The sequence below is a fragment of the Cololabis saira genome, chromosome 12 (assembly GCF_033807715.1).
Source record: "Cololabis saira isolate AMF1-May2022 chromosome 12, fColSai1.1, whole genome shotgun sequence".
Taxonomy (NCBI): domain Eukaryota; kingdom Metazoa; phylum Chordata; class Actinopteri; order Beloniformes; family Belonidae; genus Cololabis; species Cololabis saira.
In genome coordinates, this window is record NC_084598.1 from 19,671,630 (window position 1) to 19,689,077 (window position 17,448).

A 17,448-nucleotide genomic window follows, 5' to 3' on the forward strand; every position below is an offset into this window, starting at 1 on the left:
CATCAGAATAAAATTTCTGGCTGTTAAATCACAAAAAAAAAAAACCAGACTGTGAGTTTCAGAAAGGCTAAAGTGTCTGTAAGTTTATCTGTAGGTAGTGTTGAACTGGGTCAGCTGATCTTTTTATAACAGGGATTGCAGTTATCTGCTGTCGGTGCTTGAGGCTAATGTGTCTCTGGTGAAAGCATGTCCATGTTTCTTGGGGTATTTGATGCATCATGGCCGCTTTAAAGCAATGACCAAGCATTTACTATTATTATTACATTTTAGATTATATGTAGAGGCATTTTTTTAACACGTCACCAACTTACTCATTCATCAAAGCCTAATTTGAGGAACGCCTCTTGATGTGTGTGTTCAAGTGGAACACATTACATGTGTGATTGTTGCATCTGCCCATGTATCTGTGTGTGCATAGGACTGTTTTATTTGTGGAACAGAGTGCAGCCATGTGAGATGATGAATATGTGACTCAGCTTTTATCCTCATTCCAGTTGAGCTGGACAGAAGCTGGGCCTCATCCCCAGGGCAGAGTCACTGCGCAGAAGAAAAGCAGAATGAAAAATAAAGGGTTAGACGCAGCAGAAAAATCATTTTTAAAAGACGGAGAGAAATGGAAGTTAAACGTGACAGTGTTGGAGGTAGAAATAGGAATTGTAATGGACCCAAGAAAAACAATGGCATAGATCTTAGAAGCGATAGAGCTCAGCTTGTACTGTGCCCTGGGGGTTATTCAGTTAAAAGGATATCTCAGTGTGCATATTTTCTGAAACAAAAGGATGTTGTTGCTTCCTGAAACCAGTAGTAGACGCCACTTTAGACATCTCAGCTGAACCAAGAGGCCTCCTTCTGTCTGCAGAAGTTGAGGACAGTCAGGAAGAAGATGTAGACTCAGAAATATATGAATCTTTGTTGTCAGAAGTCTTTAAAATCAGATGCCCTTTGAAGTGGCTCATGTGCATAAAATCTTCTTTCACCAAATGTTTAGGGCGTGCTTCCGCCAGGTTGGCAGATATAGAAAAGCAGGGGGGGTGGGGGAGTCACACTAAACCCTCTGAAGTACATCATTTATCATCAGTCCTGCTTTCACAGGTATCAGGCTTATATCTTCTGCCAAAATATATTCATGTTGGCTTTTGACCTGTCTGCTGATAAGAAGGTAGAGGATCTTTCTTCTCTTTAGCACAGAGAACACACCATTCTTGATTTATGGAAAATAACTTCAACCCCACATCAGAATAAAATGGACAATACTGAAAACGCAAATAAAAGTATGAGGCAGCAATTCTTAGTTTCATTGACTGCTTTTTCTTGGTATATATTATAAACCCAAGATATTTTTTTCTCATCTTCATTTAATTTGTTAACATACATACATTTTTTGCAACTAAAGCTTGTAACACCTTGTGATGTTGCCGTTCAATTTCCCAAACCTATAAAGGCGTAATGAAGGATTTAAATGGCTACTTTTTACCCCCAATTTTCCTGCAAATAAATATAAAAGGCACAGAATTATGCAAGACCATTTTTCTCACTTATTTTTTTCCCCCAAAATTCTCCACTCGTGGGGAAAGGTCAAGACTGCAGGCAGCCCAGCCACCACACCCTCGTCTTCCTCAGCCATGCCTTTCCAGTGGCTGCAGAATGCGGTTATGCATTGTCCTGTAGCAAAATGCACAGATGTCCCTTGACAAGATGTCATCTTGAAACCAGCATAACTAAATGAATGCTTCCATCATATCTGTAAATAAACTTTACCAAAATCTCACTTACAACCCCAAACTATCCCCGATGCTGCTTCTTGGACTAATTGTTAACAGTCTCGACAGTCCTTTAGGTCTTTAGTATGAAACATCGAACACCCATTAAAGAAAAATAAAAGGGGGGGTATTTGTTTGTCAAACCACAATGCATGTATTTTTATAATTATTAATTTTAATTATTTATTAATTAAATAATTATTTATTAAATTTAATTTTAATAATTTTATAATATATAATTTTTCTGGTCATGACTCTTGTTTTAAGTGTAATGAGATTTTTTGACTAAAAATTAGACATTTTAACTAGAAATAAGACAAATATTCCTGGTAAGATTTTGAGTTTTTGCAGTGAGCGAGACTGCATTTGAAAAAGTTCCAATTTTCTTGACCACACAGATAAGCTCCATAGCAGACTTCTGTGATGAGTATTTGCTTGACGTGTTGATTGATACTCTAGTTAAGTTCACTCCACTTTTGTACCAAATCATTACAATAACCTGCTCACATCAGTATGACATCATTTTTTCACCTCCTTTCTAACAATTAACTTTGCTTATACCAACTTTTTAGAACATTGCCTGATATTCAACTCTGAATTGAGTTAGTAAATCATTAGAAAGGCTGCTAATTGATGAAATAGCAGGATTAAAAAAAAATATTTAATTGCCTGAGAAAATAAAGGCTAGGCATCAAAGTGACATAGAAAACCACCTATTTTCAAATAGAGATGAATGTTATTACTCTTCAGTAGTGACAGACAATCATGAAAGTGCCTGATAGAAGACCCAAGATGAATAAACTTGAAAAAAGGATCCTGATTCACTTCAGATGTGGTGAAATCTAATGCTGCTGGAGGCAGCTGTGATGGAGCCTGGCGGAGGCAGTCACCACATGTTTGGGGCCAAGAAATGGGGAAGGAGAAGAGGGGGTGGGGTGGGGGTATTATTCCATAGGTTAAGGAGAAGAGCACAGAGCTGGGTGAGATGTTTTAGGTGTCAAGCTTTTCCTACTCTGAAGTGCAAGGAGGATGTCAGCATATAGGTGTTCTTAATGAAGCAGATTTTCTTTGTGAATGTTTCTTATTTTCTACCACAGGATCATAAGATCTTTGCTTTCCAGCCCAAGATTATGATTCAGTGCCTTGTAGATCGAGAGAAAGGCACATGTCCATCTGTGAGTGTTACATTTCATATCCTCTCAGAGGATCAACTCAAATAACTAAGTGGAATGTATTAAAAACATTTCTGGAGAAAGAAATCCCGCCTGTTGTCTACAGGAGTGACGGGTAGTGTGATTTCCATGTGTGCTTTTTATATGTCTATGAGGCTAACTCCCTTCCTTTTAGGAATTATTTCTGTCAAGTGTGCTTTAAATACTTTTCTCTTCATCATTTCTTTAAGGCTAATTCACAATTCCCCACATGAAACAAGAAACCTGAGCTCATGACACTCTACAGTAAAGGGTGATGGGCTTTAATGCAACAAAAATGTGCCTTTTAAAATAAAAAGCCATTATGGGCCTACACACAAATACATACATTCTCAATTATGGGTTCAGGGTCAATGAGATTTTTTCATACTTATATCAGTCTTCAGATAAAAAACCAAATGTATAGATTACCAAACAGGCAAACACGGTACAGACTCTTTTTTTTCCCCAAAGAAGTCTCACGGCATCTTGGCTTGGATAAAAGTGTGATAAATGCAAATATAATGACAACAGATACATACAAAGAGATCAAAATACGACATGAGACAACATTATTTGCAAACTGATTCTAAGCATATACTAAATAACTGTTCAATTCAATTTAATAATAGTCTCATTATTTCCAAATAAGAATTATATTGGAACAAATAAAAATAGACAACAGTAATCAGACCGAACAGTAATCATTATAAATCCAGTCTTAAAAAGTAACTCTATGAAGAGTGGTTTCAAAAATGCTGAGGGTTGGTATGATCTCCTGCTGCAGTCCTTATTGCAGCAAAGCCCCTATTGAAGACACACCTCTGTTTAATTACTACCGTATATTAATATACCGAGACAAGCAACATAAATCAGATCCAAGCTGAGGAGGATGAAACAGACATACATAGGAATAAATATTAAAACAAGGTACAGAATAAAGGAACTGACACAAAAACCCACAAACCCGGGAATATATATGTGCAAAAATGAAACTCTGAGAAGCGTACAATTAACAACATTATACGAAAACAACTAAATTAGTCATAAATTGACCAAAAGGCTCAAAAGGAGAACTAGGAGATCCTAGAAGATGTTAAACCATGACACTGAGTTAAAAGTGCTAAATTTAGACAAAAGAAAAAACAACTCAAAAGAGAATCAAACTAAAGTTCCTGTTGTGTAAAACATCTGCAACATCAACAAAAACATCTGCAGGAAAAACTAAACCCAATTGTGCCGATATGTGCTTCTTGGTCCGAAATAATTATATTGATTTGAAGTGCCACAAAAGCGTCGCTCCATGTTGGTGAATAAATTTGAGCACACGGTCCAATTTCATTAAGAAAGTGGGGCCAGCAGGCATCACATTAATCTTTTCCACAGACCTCCACTCACATGCCTAATTTAATTCAGATGACAGTCAACATGCAAGTGGAAAAACATGTTTTTTGCGTATGATCATTCACAAATATTTACCCCAAGATGAGAGAAACAAAATGAACCTGCAGGTTTATTTAAAAGTCTTCAAACAGGTAGGTTAAAGGAGCATGAGGCTCCTTTTAAGAAATGAGACTCTCTAGCGCCACCCTTCGCCACGACGGCCATCGGGGGTACTGCAACCAACAGTGAAGCCGGCACGGGAGAACGGGGAGAACGCACATGCAGCGTCATGTGACGTCACATCATCAGGACAGCGCGGGAAATTCGGGCCCGGAATTGCAGCACATTTTGCAGCACACAGCCTGTTCAAGGCAACGGAGAGATACACTAGAGGGCTCATTCGTTTTGGTTTGGAACGCTTCATCTGACATTATTACTAGAAAACTTAAAACGTATACACGTTTTTTTTTTCATAAATCCTGCCTCAAGCTCCTTTAAAATTAAACACAGAAATCAAAACATCCAATTTAATATATCATGTCTGAAAAAAAGCACACTATGTACAATTTAAAAAAATTTAGGTCACTATTTTGACATTCAATTTTAGAATTTAGTTTTAAAAGATCCCTTAAAAATAACTGTGAGAAAGCAGCACAGGAATTGAAATATTAATGAATTAATAATTAATATGTCAGGGTTTTGAGTTTCAGTTCTGCCCCTCCTGTTTCCCATCTGCCCTGATTGTCTACACCTGTGTCTCGTTATCCCCTGTGTATATCTAGTCTTGTCTTTCCCGGTTGGTCCATACTGTTTGCTCCCTCCATGTTCTCCTCTAGTTTTTTGGATTCCTGTTTTTTGTTCTGCCTTGGTGATCCCGCTCTGCAGCGATTTTGTTTTTGTTTTGTTCAATAAACCCAGTTTTTGGAACTCCTGCCTCCTGCTCTCCTGCGTTTGGGTCCTCAATAACCACACCTTGACAGACTCTACTATTAGACCAGAAAGCTCCAACCTCCTCACAGCTGACATATTAAAATCATTATCCTAAAGAAAAAGGAGGATAGAGGGATGAAAATGTAGACAACAATTATCTGAATGACATAACACCTCTTGCATAACTTCCATCATATTCTTAATGTGACAGGTGCTTTGGAATAAGTAGGGTGTGTATAGGACATTAATCATAATCCATGTGCAGTTATGTGATTGTTATCCTTATGTGCTCCTTCTCCACCCGCCCAAAGCCTTCACTGTCTCCTGCTGGCTCAGTAGTAATGTAATGTCCTTAGGACAATCCTCTGAGTCACGCAGCTTATTTTAGGCCACAGCCTACGGACCAGAAGATGCAGTGAAAGTGACAAACACACAGAGTAAGACCAGTTTGTAAGTGCCTCGTCTCATCTCTGTGTTTGGGTCCAATTAGAGCAGACCTGCAACTTCAACAGCACAAGGAAATGTTGTAAGACACACAATCAGGTGGGGGCATAAAGGGAGAAATCGAGCCAAGCATCATGAAGAAACAGTACTTACTTCAACTTACTTACCTCAAGGTGGCTTCATTCCATCTAACCTGGCTTGGGTATCAGGACCAGGGGCGAAAATCCCGGGGGGGGACAGGGGGGACAAGTCCCCCCCCTTAGTAAAGCTGTCCCCCCCTAGAATAATTTGAGACAGAATTAATAATTTTGGAACAATGCAGTAGTATTTAGTAGTAATGCACCAAAATGAAAATTTGTGGCCGAAACCGAAATCGAAAATAATAATAAACAGTAAAACCTCATTACACTTAAAACAAGAGTCATCACCAGAAAAATAACTTGTTATTTGACAATTTTCACCTGTTTCAAGTAAATTTTCACTTGAAATAAGTAGAAAAATCTGCCAGTGCAACAAGATTTATCTTATAAGCAAAACAATCTTGTTCCACTGGCAGATTTTTCTACTTATTTTAAGTGAAAATCTACTTGAAACAAGTGAAAATTGTTGTTTTTTTCCAGTGATGAGTCTTGTTTTAAGTGTAATGAGATTTTTTTTAACTAAACATGAGACATTTTAACTAGAAATAAGACAAATATTCTTGTTAAGATTTTGGGTTTTTGCAGTGTATTATGTCAGATGTGCTGTATTATTGCCACCTTCCACCTAATACCATTGTTTTGTATTGCTCCAAGAAAGGTCTTCTGCCTGTTTGCGAGATAGAGTTGAAAATGTCAAAATGCTGTATTAAAGGAAGGCTAAAACTTTTATTCCTTGTCCCCCCCTGGATTTATTCTCTAAAATTTTACTGTTTATTGTCCCCCCCAACTATGAAACGGGATTTTCGCCCCTGATCAGGACAAGGAGAGGGCATCTATTGTTTCATGCATACTCACCTTGCCGTCCTTGCAGCATCTGCATCCTCATCTGGCCCCAAGCATCCTCTCACCCTTCCCATTTAACTGAACAAATAGATTAAAAAAAAAACATTACATCTTAAACTCAGCCCTAAACTGAAGAACGGCCCCAGAACCTGGATAGTGGGACTGCACGCCGTGTGATGTCAGCGGCAGCGTCGTCATGTTTCCACGGGGCGCTGATGAAGGCTGATTTATGGTTCCGCGTTACACCAACGCAGGGCCTACGCCGTGTGGTACGCGGCGACGCGCACCGTTCTGCGTTGATTTAACGCGGAACCATAATCCAGGCTTTGAAGAGCTGCGCCTGCACAGGTACGGGAGGTGAGAGACCTGCACGTATGTGTTGCGTAACAGACGCGTCCAGGCGGTCGGTTATTATTAAGTAGGCTGGCACTCTTGTTTATCCTCTTGTGAGGAGGAAGAAAAAAAAAAATGAAAAGGGAGGGAGCAGTGTAAGTGATAGAGTGGGAGGGAGGCGTGCATGTCACAGGCTCGTCGCTGCTGGAGAGCTTGGAGCGGGTGGAGGACGCCGGTTTCACCTCCAGAAACAAAGCTGAACCTGGATTACGGTTTCTACTAGCTCCTCGGAATGACCTGGTCCTCCCATTGTGCCGCAGCGGACGCCGTCGGAGAGGAGCGGCTCAGGTTCAGGTATGTCGGAGGAGGACAGCTGCTATGCGGCGGTGCTTGGCGCAGTGACGTCCCTCCACCTTTAGGCTGATTTATGGTTCCGCGTTACACCAACGCAGAGCCTACGGCGCGTCGCCGTACCCCTACGGCGTACCCCTACGGCGTAGGCTCTGCGTCGATTTAACGCGGACCATAATTCAGGCTTTTCTCCACCTGGACCGGTGGCCGCGGACTCCCGCACGCACTGCGGCTTTTGTCGTCCCCGTGGTGGCTCTCTGGTCTGTTTTCAGCGCACTGAGCTAATTATCCTCGAGTACGAGGGATGTAAGGCAAAGCTTCCACAGAGTAGAACTAAAACATTTGGTGATGCTGCTTTTAGCCACTATGCTCCAAAACTGTGGAGCAGCCTGTATTACAGTACTACAGCCTGCCGGAGGATCTGAGAGGAGCTGGAAATGTGGACATTTTTAAACGTAGACTAAAAACTCATCTCTTTGGTCTGGCTTTTATGTAGCATCACATTTTATAGTTTTATTCTGTTTAACATTTTTTTTAAAGGTATCTGTTTTATTTATTTATCTATCTCTTATAATGTTTTATAATATTTATATATGACTGATTATTTTTAGCCTTAATCCTTGAACTTTTATCTTTTTTATAAATTTTATATATTCTATATTGTATGTCAGGGGGCATTGGTCTCCCAGTTTTTATTTATTTGTTTATTATGCTTATTTTTCAATCAAAATGTCAAAGCACCTTGTATTTCATGTACCTGAATGAAAGGTGCTATATAAATACAATTTGATTGATTGATTGAAAGCTGGCAGCGTGGACCATTTTGGGACGCTGCAGCGGAATTGTTACGTAATTGGGAATTAAAAGTTGCGTTCCGTATTGAACCAATACGTACATATATTATGCTCTTATTTATTGATGTCATAATATACAGGTGAGGGTCGGTTTAACATATATTGCTTTGCATGTAAGACTGAAACTATGTTAATATTAGTTTCACCTTTTAAGTTTAATTATTGAAATAAATTAACTTTTACACCATATTCTTCACATAGGCTATATTATACATCCTGGATGATGTGGACAAACAGCATAGGAGGCTATTTCAGTTACTAGTATGGTTGGCTGTCTGTACAGTCATGCAAGTTCAATGCTATTAAAGCACTCCTAAATCAAAGCATGTTGTTTTTTCATAAAAAATAAATACATTTCTCTGCAGTTTAGAAGTTTTGGGGATGTCCCTTTTTTTTGGCCTGCACTGCTGAAATTGGGTCTTCCCTTATTTCTATGAAAGGTGGCAACCCTACTCTTACCTGTATAATTGGATTAAAAAATAAATTATTTAAGAACTTGAAAGTTTATTCTCACATTTGAAATAATGCCAACATGTGCAAATATCTTAGTTAACCAATTAAATTAGACCACTTAGAACCTCAATCTCTATGGGGAAACATGGCGTGACGCACAAGATCTCACTTAAGTCTTCACTATTAACAACCACCCAACGTCTTTCATTAATTACCAGTGCTTAATGCTTAAAGAAAATAGAAAAACCTTGACTAATTTAGAGGTAGGCAACAAGTGGACAAGCCATGCTTCATTTGACCACTTCTGTGTTTACATACCTGTTTTCTTTAGCTTATGGAAACGCACTGTGATAGTTTTCAAAAGGATCTGGATTACCTGTTTTTATTTTGATTAGCGATCAAGTGTAGGGGAATGAAGAAGCCCTGCCAACACACCCTCTCACACGGTGCACAGACAGATCTGCCTCCACATGCTGCTGGTTGTAGGAGAAATCTCTTTCAGATTCAGCTCTAGAGAAACCAGCACACCCTGGTCCACTGATAAGAGAAGTGAGCCCTGTCAGCTTCTCACTTATGAGTGGCTTAAGTAAGATGTCCTGGCTGCTAGTATCTTTATGAGGGAGTATAGTTAAGAAAGTAAAAGATTTAACAAGACACAAGTTGTTAAAAAAAAGAATCATCACTTATATTTTGGGCTGAAGCCCTTTAATCTAGCAGGACAGTTGGGAGGACACCTTCCTGTTGGCAGCAGACTACTTAGCAACAGAAAATCATAAACAGATAGTGGAAAACAAAGCAGAACTCAAGATATCAGTGTATCGGAGATGCACAAACGTGAAACTATCTTTTTACAGGCTCTTTTTATGACTGTGGCTCTTTTTAGGGTTGTAAAACTTTCAAGGACCTCCATATAAGAGATAATACGTCATTTAGGGCTATATAAAACTTCCTTGCGACCTCAACATAATTGTATTGCATCCGTCTGTAACAGCGTGAGAGTTTTTAGGTTCAAGGGAAGCTGTTGTTAACTCTATGTAGAGTTAGGGCACATTTTATGAGTTTTGACGCTCGTAATTTATTTCCCTGAAATGTGGCTGGACATAGTTTAGCAGCATTTTTAATCCACCAGACGCTCGGCGTGTGTAATGTGCAAGTGTTGAATTAGTGTAGAAGGGTTGGGGTCAAGGTTAACATTTCTGGTGAACATCCATCGTTACTTGCCATTATGCCAAGGTTTTAAGTCTGTGTTTGCTCTTGTGGGCCGTGCCCTTCTTGTTTTATGTGCGTTGTTTGTGAAGCCACTATGTCTTACTTTCGGAGGCTGACCTTCAGCCTTTCATCTGTGACTCCTTTTGTAGGCAGAACATCTTTCATAGATGTCTTGGTGCTCCGCAGTTTTTAAGCTGGACATCTGCTTCAACATGGGATCAAAACTGACACTGGAGGGTCCTCTCCTCATGTAGCATGAACTCGCTGTGTGGTCGCGCTTCCCTTTGGAGTTTTGATCCCAACCCCTCCTACACACGCCGTCGGCGGTAGAGCCCCTAACAAGAGGCATCTTTCACTTTTCTTTTTAAGTGTCGATTTAACGAAATTTAATCTAAGAGAACTTTAAATATTGTTTTTTCAGATGTCTGTTGTGCATTTTAAGAGTCCATGTACCGGTATGTATTAAAATAGACAAACTAGTTAAGTGTGAGTTTTTTTTTTATTCATTTATTCTTTGGTAGCAAGGTGATATTGTGAGAGTTGTTTGCTATCCATGTTATTTCTAGGTGTGGAATTTTGTAACGGTCAGACCACCCCTCACATACCAACCTAACCACACATACTACTGCCATTTCCCCTCCCGCCCTGTCTCTCATACTCAAATATTCACATACATTTATTTCTTTACACTTGAATCTCTCCACATTCAAGACAAAATATGAACAAGTTATACATCAGCATGTCTACCTGGTGGGAAAGCACTAACACGTAACGGTGTTGCTCTACGGAGGACCACAGTCACACAGCTTTCACTAAAATGTTTTCCTTCTGATTTATATGGCTGTCTACTAAATCCATCTATCTATCTTCAGTGTTGCTGGATAAACCTGATTAGTGTACATTGATTGTGATCTGATTCTGTTAATAGGTTTTCTTGTCGTCCCTCTGCATTTTCTCCCCTGTGTTTGATTAACTCTTCAGTCCGGCGTGCCTCTGCTCATGAGCATTCTTAAGGATTATGTCCTCCTCATTACAAAGACACCTTCACAGTTAATAGTACAAGACAGCTTGTGTGTTTGTGTATGACTGGGTGGTCTTGGGTTATTGGCATACTCAGCATCCACATATTTTCACATGTATTGATGAAGATGAGGGCTGGGGTTCTGAAATTTTGACCACATTAATGGTAATGGTTGTTGCCCACCTGGTCTGGCAGGTACTTTTAATCCCAGTTTTGTACCCCTCTGAGTCTGTTATGGTTTAAGGGCACTTGATTGGAGAAGAGGTTGCATTAGTAAGTGTTACTTCTAATATTGACTTGTGTGTGTGATCATCAGTTGATATGACCTCAAGTAATTAAAGTTGTATAGGGAATGTTGTGGGCACACATTGATTTTTAAATGAGATGTAAACAGTGTGGACAATAATTTGCTAATCTTCTCTTGGGTCCCCAAATGTGAAAGGATGGCCAGAGTTCCAAGAGTCATTTCTTTTTTTTAAACAAAGAGAATCGATATATTATAAAACCACCACCATAAAGGCTTATAATGCAACAACTAAAGTGAGTCAGGATGATTAACCTAACACAGGAGGAGAAGTGTAGTGAAAATAAAATATTTTTTACCTTGGAGGAAACAAAGCAGGTAAATTCCATGAAGTCAGTTAATGAAAATTCAAACTCGTTTCCAGGGAAAAACCAAAGCTGGGAAATTGAAACACAATTAGTAGGGTTACAGAGCTAGCAACACAGCAGTCCAGAAGATCACAAGTTAGTCCTCTGGACATAAATGACCAAACAAAGGAAGAGGGAAAATGCAGGACTATATAAACAAATAGGTTGATAACACACAGGTAAGGACAATAAAGACAGATCACATAATCAGGGGCAGTAATGCAGATGAGGTGAAACCAGACATCACACATGAGGAAATTCAGTAACACAAAAAACAGGTCTATGTCCACACCATTTAGAAAGGAGCCAGATATTTTAGGTGATGAGTACTGTCTAAAATGAGCAAAATTGGGATTTTTAATCAGAAACTGATTCAAAGTTAGAGTTCTGAGCAGATATTGATTGCTCCCCGTTGGTACTAGATACACTTGTTTACTATTTTTAAACATTTCTGTCATTACAAAAAACAATTAAAGTTTTAAACCAAGGCTGTTGAAATAAATGTGCATTGGATCTGCCTTTGTTCAAAAGACAAATATTCCTCTGTGCACAGACAGAAATATTTGCAGATCAACAGAAGCTTTGCACCGCCAGGCTGTCTGGAATCTGGCAGAGGGAGCGTGAACATTTGCAAGAAAGAGGGAGATTCTCAACAAACATGACTGCACACTCACCCTTAACCCCCACCCTACTCCACTCCCAGCCCCTGCTCCTTTTATGTAAGATTCAAACATTAGTTTGTCATATTCCTGCAGAAGTATAGCCATGACATCACCGCTTGCAACAATTAACTGATTAGTAACAGCCGTCCATAGTACTGAGTCATGTGCTTGTATAACTAGCTGGTCTATACTGCAATGAGTTTATAGTAATCTTCAGATTGTTGCTGCTGTACTATTGGATATTATACATGGGCATTTCCTGCTCTGGACAAAGCACATATTGTGCTAGAGCGAGTGACGGCATCCACACAACATGCCTTCCATAGTGCAAATAAAATGCAGAGTGAAGTGTCCCTTGGCCCCCAGGGGCTGGCCATGATAAAAAAATACTCTCACAGTGCACCCATCTGCAGTTGCAGAGGAACGCACTTTCTATTTGTGAGTGTCTGTGTGTGTGTACTTTAGTCACTCTAACGATTTTTGGTTATAGCATGCAAGGATATTTAAAGAAGGTTTTACGGGCTGAATTTTAGTAATGCAAACATAAAAACAAGTAACACTGTTTTTTTTAATTTTTGTTACATCAAACATGCCCTTTCCTTGTTGTCATTTCCAGTCCAGATCCAGTCAAGATGATGGTTTTGGTGAAGTGGTGCTCTGTTTGAGCTTCTGGGTAATCTGTAGAGATTAGATCAATGGCAGCACATCAAATATAGCTGCAGTGTTTCTCCCTTCTCACTAAGTCTTATTTGGCCAAATACGTTTTGGAACTCATTGATCTCTGCTGGCTTCTTTCATGCACATACATACAGGCTTGCAATAGAACACTTTGGTTCAATATTAGGTCGAAGCTTTTGGTAAACATTTAACGGTCTGGTTGTTTATATGCAGACTTCAAGACAGTTAACACCTGCTAGTTAACCCAAGGGGAACAGTGAAATGAAATAACAGTGAAATGAATAACTTTTTGTAGAAGCCCCAACCCCCAACATATAGCCATATATGCTTTCTTTTTTTTGTGACCCTCTCTCTTTTTCTCAAATATTCTGCTCCTACGGTCTAGTCAGTTTATATCAACTCGCTGCTCCCCCGTCCATGCTCTAAATTTACAGCCCTCTCTTTGTCACTCAGTCTTGATTTTTTTTCATAGATCTCCTCAGTTCTCATCACCATGCCCTCCACTGTCAGCTCCATCACATCATGCTCTTTCTACACCTCATTACCTCCTCCCCTATATTCTTCTGGGGGGTTTTTTGTTTCATCTTTCAATGATCAGGACTTTGTTTCACTCTTTATGTACTTGTGGGGTTGTGTCAACACAGCTCAAGTAAAATGGGGCACAATAAGAAGGAGAGAAAGGAAGAAAGTAGAAATGGCCTTGAGAGAGTACAGAAGGTGGCTGGGACAGAAAAAAAGAAAATAAACATTGGGGCTACTGTGAGTAGGTGGAGGGTGAGATATTGGTGCTTGTAATACTCGGCACATTGGAGGATTTTCTCTACAGACGCTCATCCGCTGCACTGCAAACCTATACCAAACACAAGACTGGGGTATTTCTGACCATTCATCAAACTTTTCAAGTGGTACTTTCTGGGCCTCGCTATTCGATGACTGACCCCTTGTTCACACACACATACTCAGACACATTTTCCATATCCTCACATAGGTTACTCACATCTCACATGTGTCATGAGCACAACATGTACACGCCAGCCCTGGTGTGCAGCTGCAGTAATTTCTCTGAGACTTAATCATCATGGATGTGAACGGCCCCAGGTGAGTCATATGGAGCAGAATGAATTTTCCTATAAATCCTGATTTTTATTTTCTCTGCTTTTGCTTCTTACGTTTCAGTATGATCCTAAATCTGCTCCCCGAGGTTCCCTCCTACCCTGAGTCATTGGTAGAAACTGCTGTGAACAAGTGAGATTTATGTAGGTTTGTTACTGGAAACGGGTGTTAAAGATGTCTCTGCCAGTTGTTACGCTAGATGACACATCGGGTTGTGCAATCCTCAAGGGATTGAAGGTTTCTGCTTGTCACCTCGCTCTCTAAACTGCTTCACACTTTGTATTCCAGTTATTAGTTTCTGGCATCATTCAGCTCCATCAGGAAAGTACTGCTGTTTATTCATTTGAGAACTACTAAATGTGTCAGTGTTATTTGTGAATGAGCACCGCAGTGATTTTGGGTAACATTTTTTGCAACAGATATTTGACTGAGTCAAATTGTAATTTGAGAGAGAGAGAATCCTCAGGTGAAGTAAAAGTTCATGTTATTCTAGAGTTTGTCAGGGTAAGGGTTGTTTTGTTTAATTGTTGGCTGTACACTAAGCTTAAACATAAAGAAAAAATATATTTTCAGCTGCCTATTTTCAGCTGTCTAGTCTTTAGGTCCTTTCCAACATTCCTAAAAACTACAGTAGTCAGGGCCTTGCTAACAAAGAGGAACCTTGAAAACTTTAACAATAAACAACTGCAGCTCAATCTAAGACCCTCCCTTCATAAATAGGATTATTAAGAGGGTGTTTTTTTGTTTAAAAATCAAATTAACTTATTGGAGAAGATTGCCCTCCTTGACAACTTACAGTGTTCTTCGATCTCAGTGCAACAATTCACACAGTGGATCATGAAAAAACTCTAGATAGACTGGAAAAGTTGGTTGTGTTTTCAGGGACTGTAATTATTATGGCTCAGATCATGCTTGAAGGGCCACACCTCTTATCTTCTACAAATATACTAATTTTCAAGGCCCAAATGATATCAGACCCATGTTTCCGGTATATGAACCTAGAAGGTGTCTCAGCTCTGCAGGGCCGGGTCAGCTGGTGGCGCCTAGTTCAAAACCAGGAGAAATGACCTTCAGTTGTTCTGCTGCCCTCTGCTGGAAGCAACCCCCCTAGGAGCTATAGTTTGCCCCAAAGGTGGCAGTCTTTAAAACCTAATGACAGGCCTTTCAAATGCTTTTCATTAAAACACTTTAATTGATGATGTTCTAGATACTATGTCTGCACCCCGTTTCATATTTTACATTTCTGTTTTTATGGGATCTTTTTTCAGATTTTTTTAATATAATAATTTTTTCTAATTCTTTTCTTCCTAATGCATTTGCAAAGCTCCTTGAGCTGCCTTTCTGTATGAAATGTACTGCACAAGTAAACCTGACTTACTTTGGTTTGTATACCACTAGTAATTAGTTTACAACCACATCACTCTTGGCATGACAATTCAAATAGTTTGAGCAATAGGACAAACTCTTATGAGAAAAATTACTCTTTACACTGTATTGTACCTGAATTGATTTACTGTCCAAAAGCATGCAACTGGCACATATGTCTTCCCTGCACAGTTATTTTCAGACATGCTCGACTGCATATCCCTGTGAAGCTGCGGGGAAAATGAACTTTAATGTGACTAATGTTCAAATGACATGGGTGCAAGTTATTCACCAGTAATAGAAACGGAATATAGTGCTGCCATGTGCTGTATTAAGGTGTCGATATACTGTGTTTACAGTGTCTTACCTGTTTAAACTGTGTGTGTGCATGATTAATGTGTTGTAACAAAAACATCAGCTATACTTTGAAGCTGTGAATCTTGTTCCTCACCTGCCTCATCTTGTGAAGAAGCAGCAGACATTTCTCCTACTCCAGCAGCAGGACATGACTAACTTCTTAGTCCAGCTGGAATACACTGATATGGTGCTTGTCATGGTAATCGAGCACAAGAATGAACAAATCAGCTCAGTGTATTACATCGTACCCAGCTCAGATTTCTGACTTCCAATTCTAACAGACAGCAGGATTATTGAGGTAGTCCAATGGTGCCACCTTGCCACCCTGTGCTCCATGTATTTGCGTCATGATGATGAAGCCATTAATTCATGTTCTACATCTCTGGAAAGCGCCTAGAGACAACTTTTGTTGTATTAGACGCAATACAAATAAAATGGCACAAATATGTAAGAATTGCTGTTGCACAGCTTAAACAAATGAAAACTTCTGGAAGAAGAAAAACAAATGAAAATTGTTTGATAGCAGGAATGGTGAAAACATAGTGCAACCTGTTTTATAGCTTATGATCTTCTAGTCATGCTCTTGTGTGTGACAAATCTCCCTGAAACCACACTCCAAACCACACCCTGCAGGTCTGCTGGTGTCAGAAAGCAAAAACTCTTGAGTTCCATGATCTGGCCTCTGAACGATAACACCGAGGCTTCAACATGCACTCTCAAAATATATATAACCCAGAACACATGGTGATGATTTACTTTTTCTTCATTACTTCAACTTTAGCAAACTTTGAAGCAGTGCTGTAAATTAACAAGAATAATGAGCTGAATCAACATATATTGGGCTATCTATGCAGATCCAAAACCAATATACAATATTTTACAGTTTTAAAATGACTGGTCAGCTTGTATTAACCAGACTCTGGTCTAGTATTCAGCAGTGATGTGTACTCTGCCATGTTTGCCAGGAAGTTCAGCAGGTATTGTCAACCGCGGTGTTCGGTTTCTACTGTTGACATGTCTACAATGCTTAATATCTGCTTGTGCTGATACTTGTTTTCCTCAACAGTGGCAGGATGGTGTGACAAGTGGACGGAGACCTCCAGAGGGATTGTTGTTGGTTGCACAACACACTGAGGCAGACCATGGCTTCCATGCCCCTCCTGTTCCTGGCTCTCCTCTTCTCCTTCTTCTGTTTTTCATATGCTCAGACTGTCATTGGCTCCTCCTCCTCCTTCTCTCGTATGGACCTGGCCAGCAATTCTTCACCTGCTCCAACCAAACACGCTATTCGATTCGGGCCCTCTTTACCCCCCACTAGGCGCACTGATGTTCCCGTCAGAGCTACTATATTGGATAGACTAACAACAATAAATGCAGTTGAACACGGGCAAAGAATTACACCTTTCCATCCCTTTTTGTTATCAACCCCTTCTACACAGAGTCTTAAACAGCCATCGTCAACTCAGCCAACAGCCCTCAGGCCAAGGACTGACATGGCTAGTTTAGGGGCTAGGAGGGACTTCAGAAGGGGAAATGCGGCCAGCAAAGGCCCAACGGCTGAGCCTGCAGATGGTACGCCAGTGATATCAGGCAATCCAGAGGAGGAATTGGGCATAGAGACAGAGGACACCGATTCACAAGGATGGGGATCAGGTAGAACTTCTGCTGAAGCATTTATGATGGATGAATCACCCGGTCCACTGCCAACTGT

General features: G+C 39.9%; 1 protein-coding gene across 1 annotated transcript in view; it reads left to right on the forward strand.

The window, feature by feature from the left end:
- Positions 1-7,074: 7,074 nt before the first annotated feature.
- Positions 7,075-17,448, forward strand: part of LOC133457050 (proline-rich transmembrane protein 3) — an 18,139-nt gene continuing 7,765 nt past the window's right edge. Inside the window, exons 1-2 of the mRNA XM_061735899.1 lie at positions 7,075-7,377; positions 16,804-17,448. The exon at positions 16,804-17,448 is cut by the window's right edge and continues 221 nt beyond it. Of these exons, the coding sequence (XP_061591883.1) occupies positions 16,880-17,448 (569 nt within the window). The 5' untranslated portion in view covers positions 7,075-7,377; positions 16,804-16,879. The remainder of the gene's footprint in view (positions 7,378-16,803) is intronic.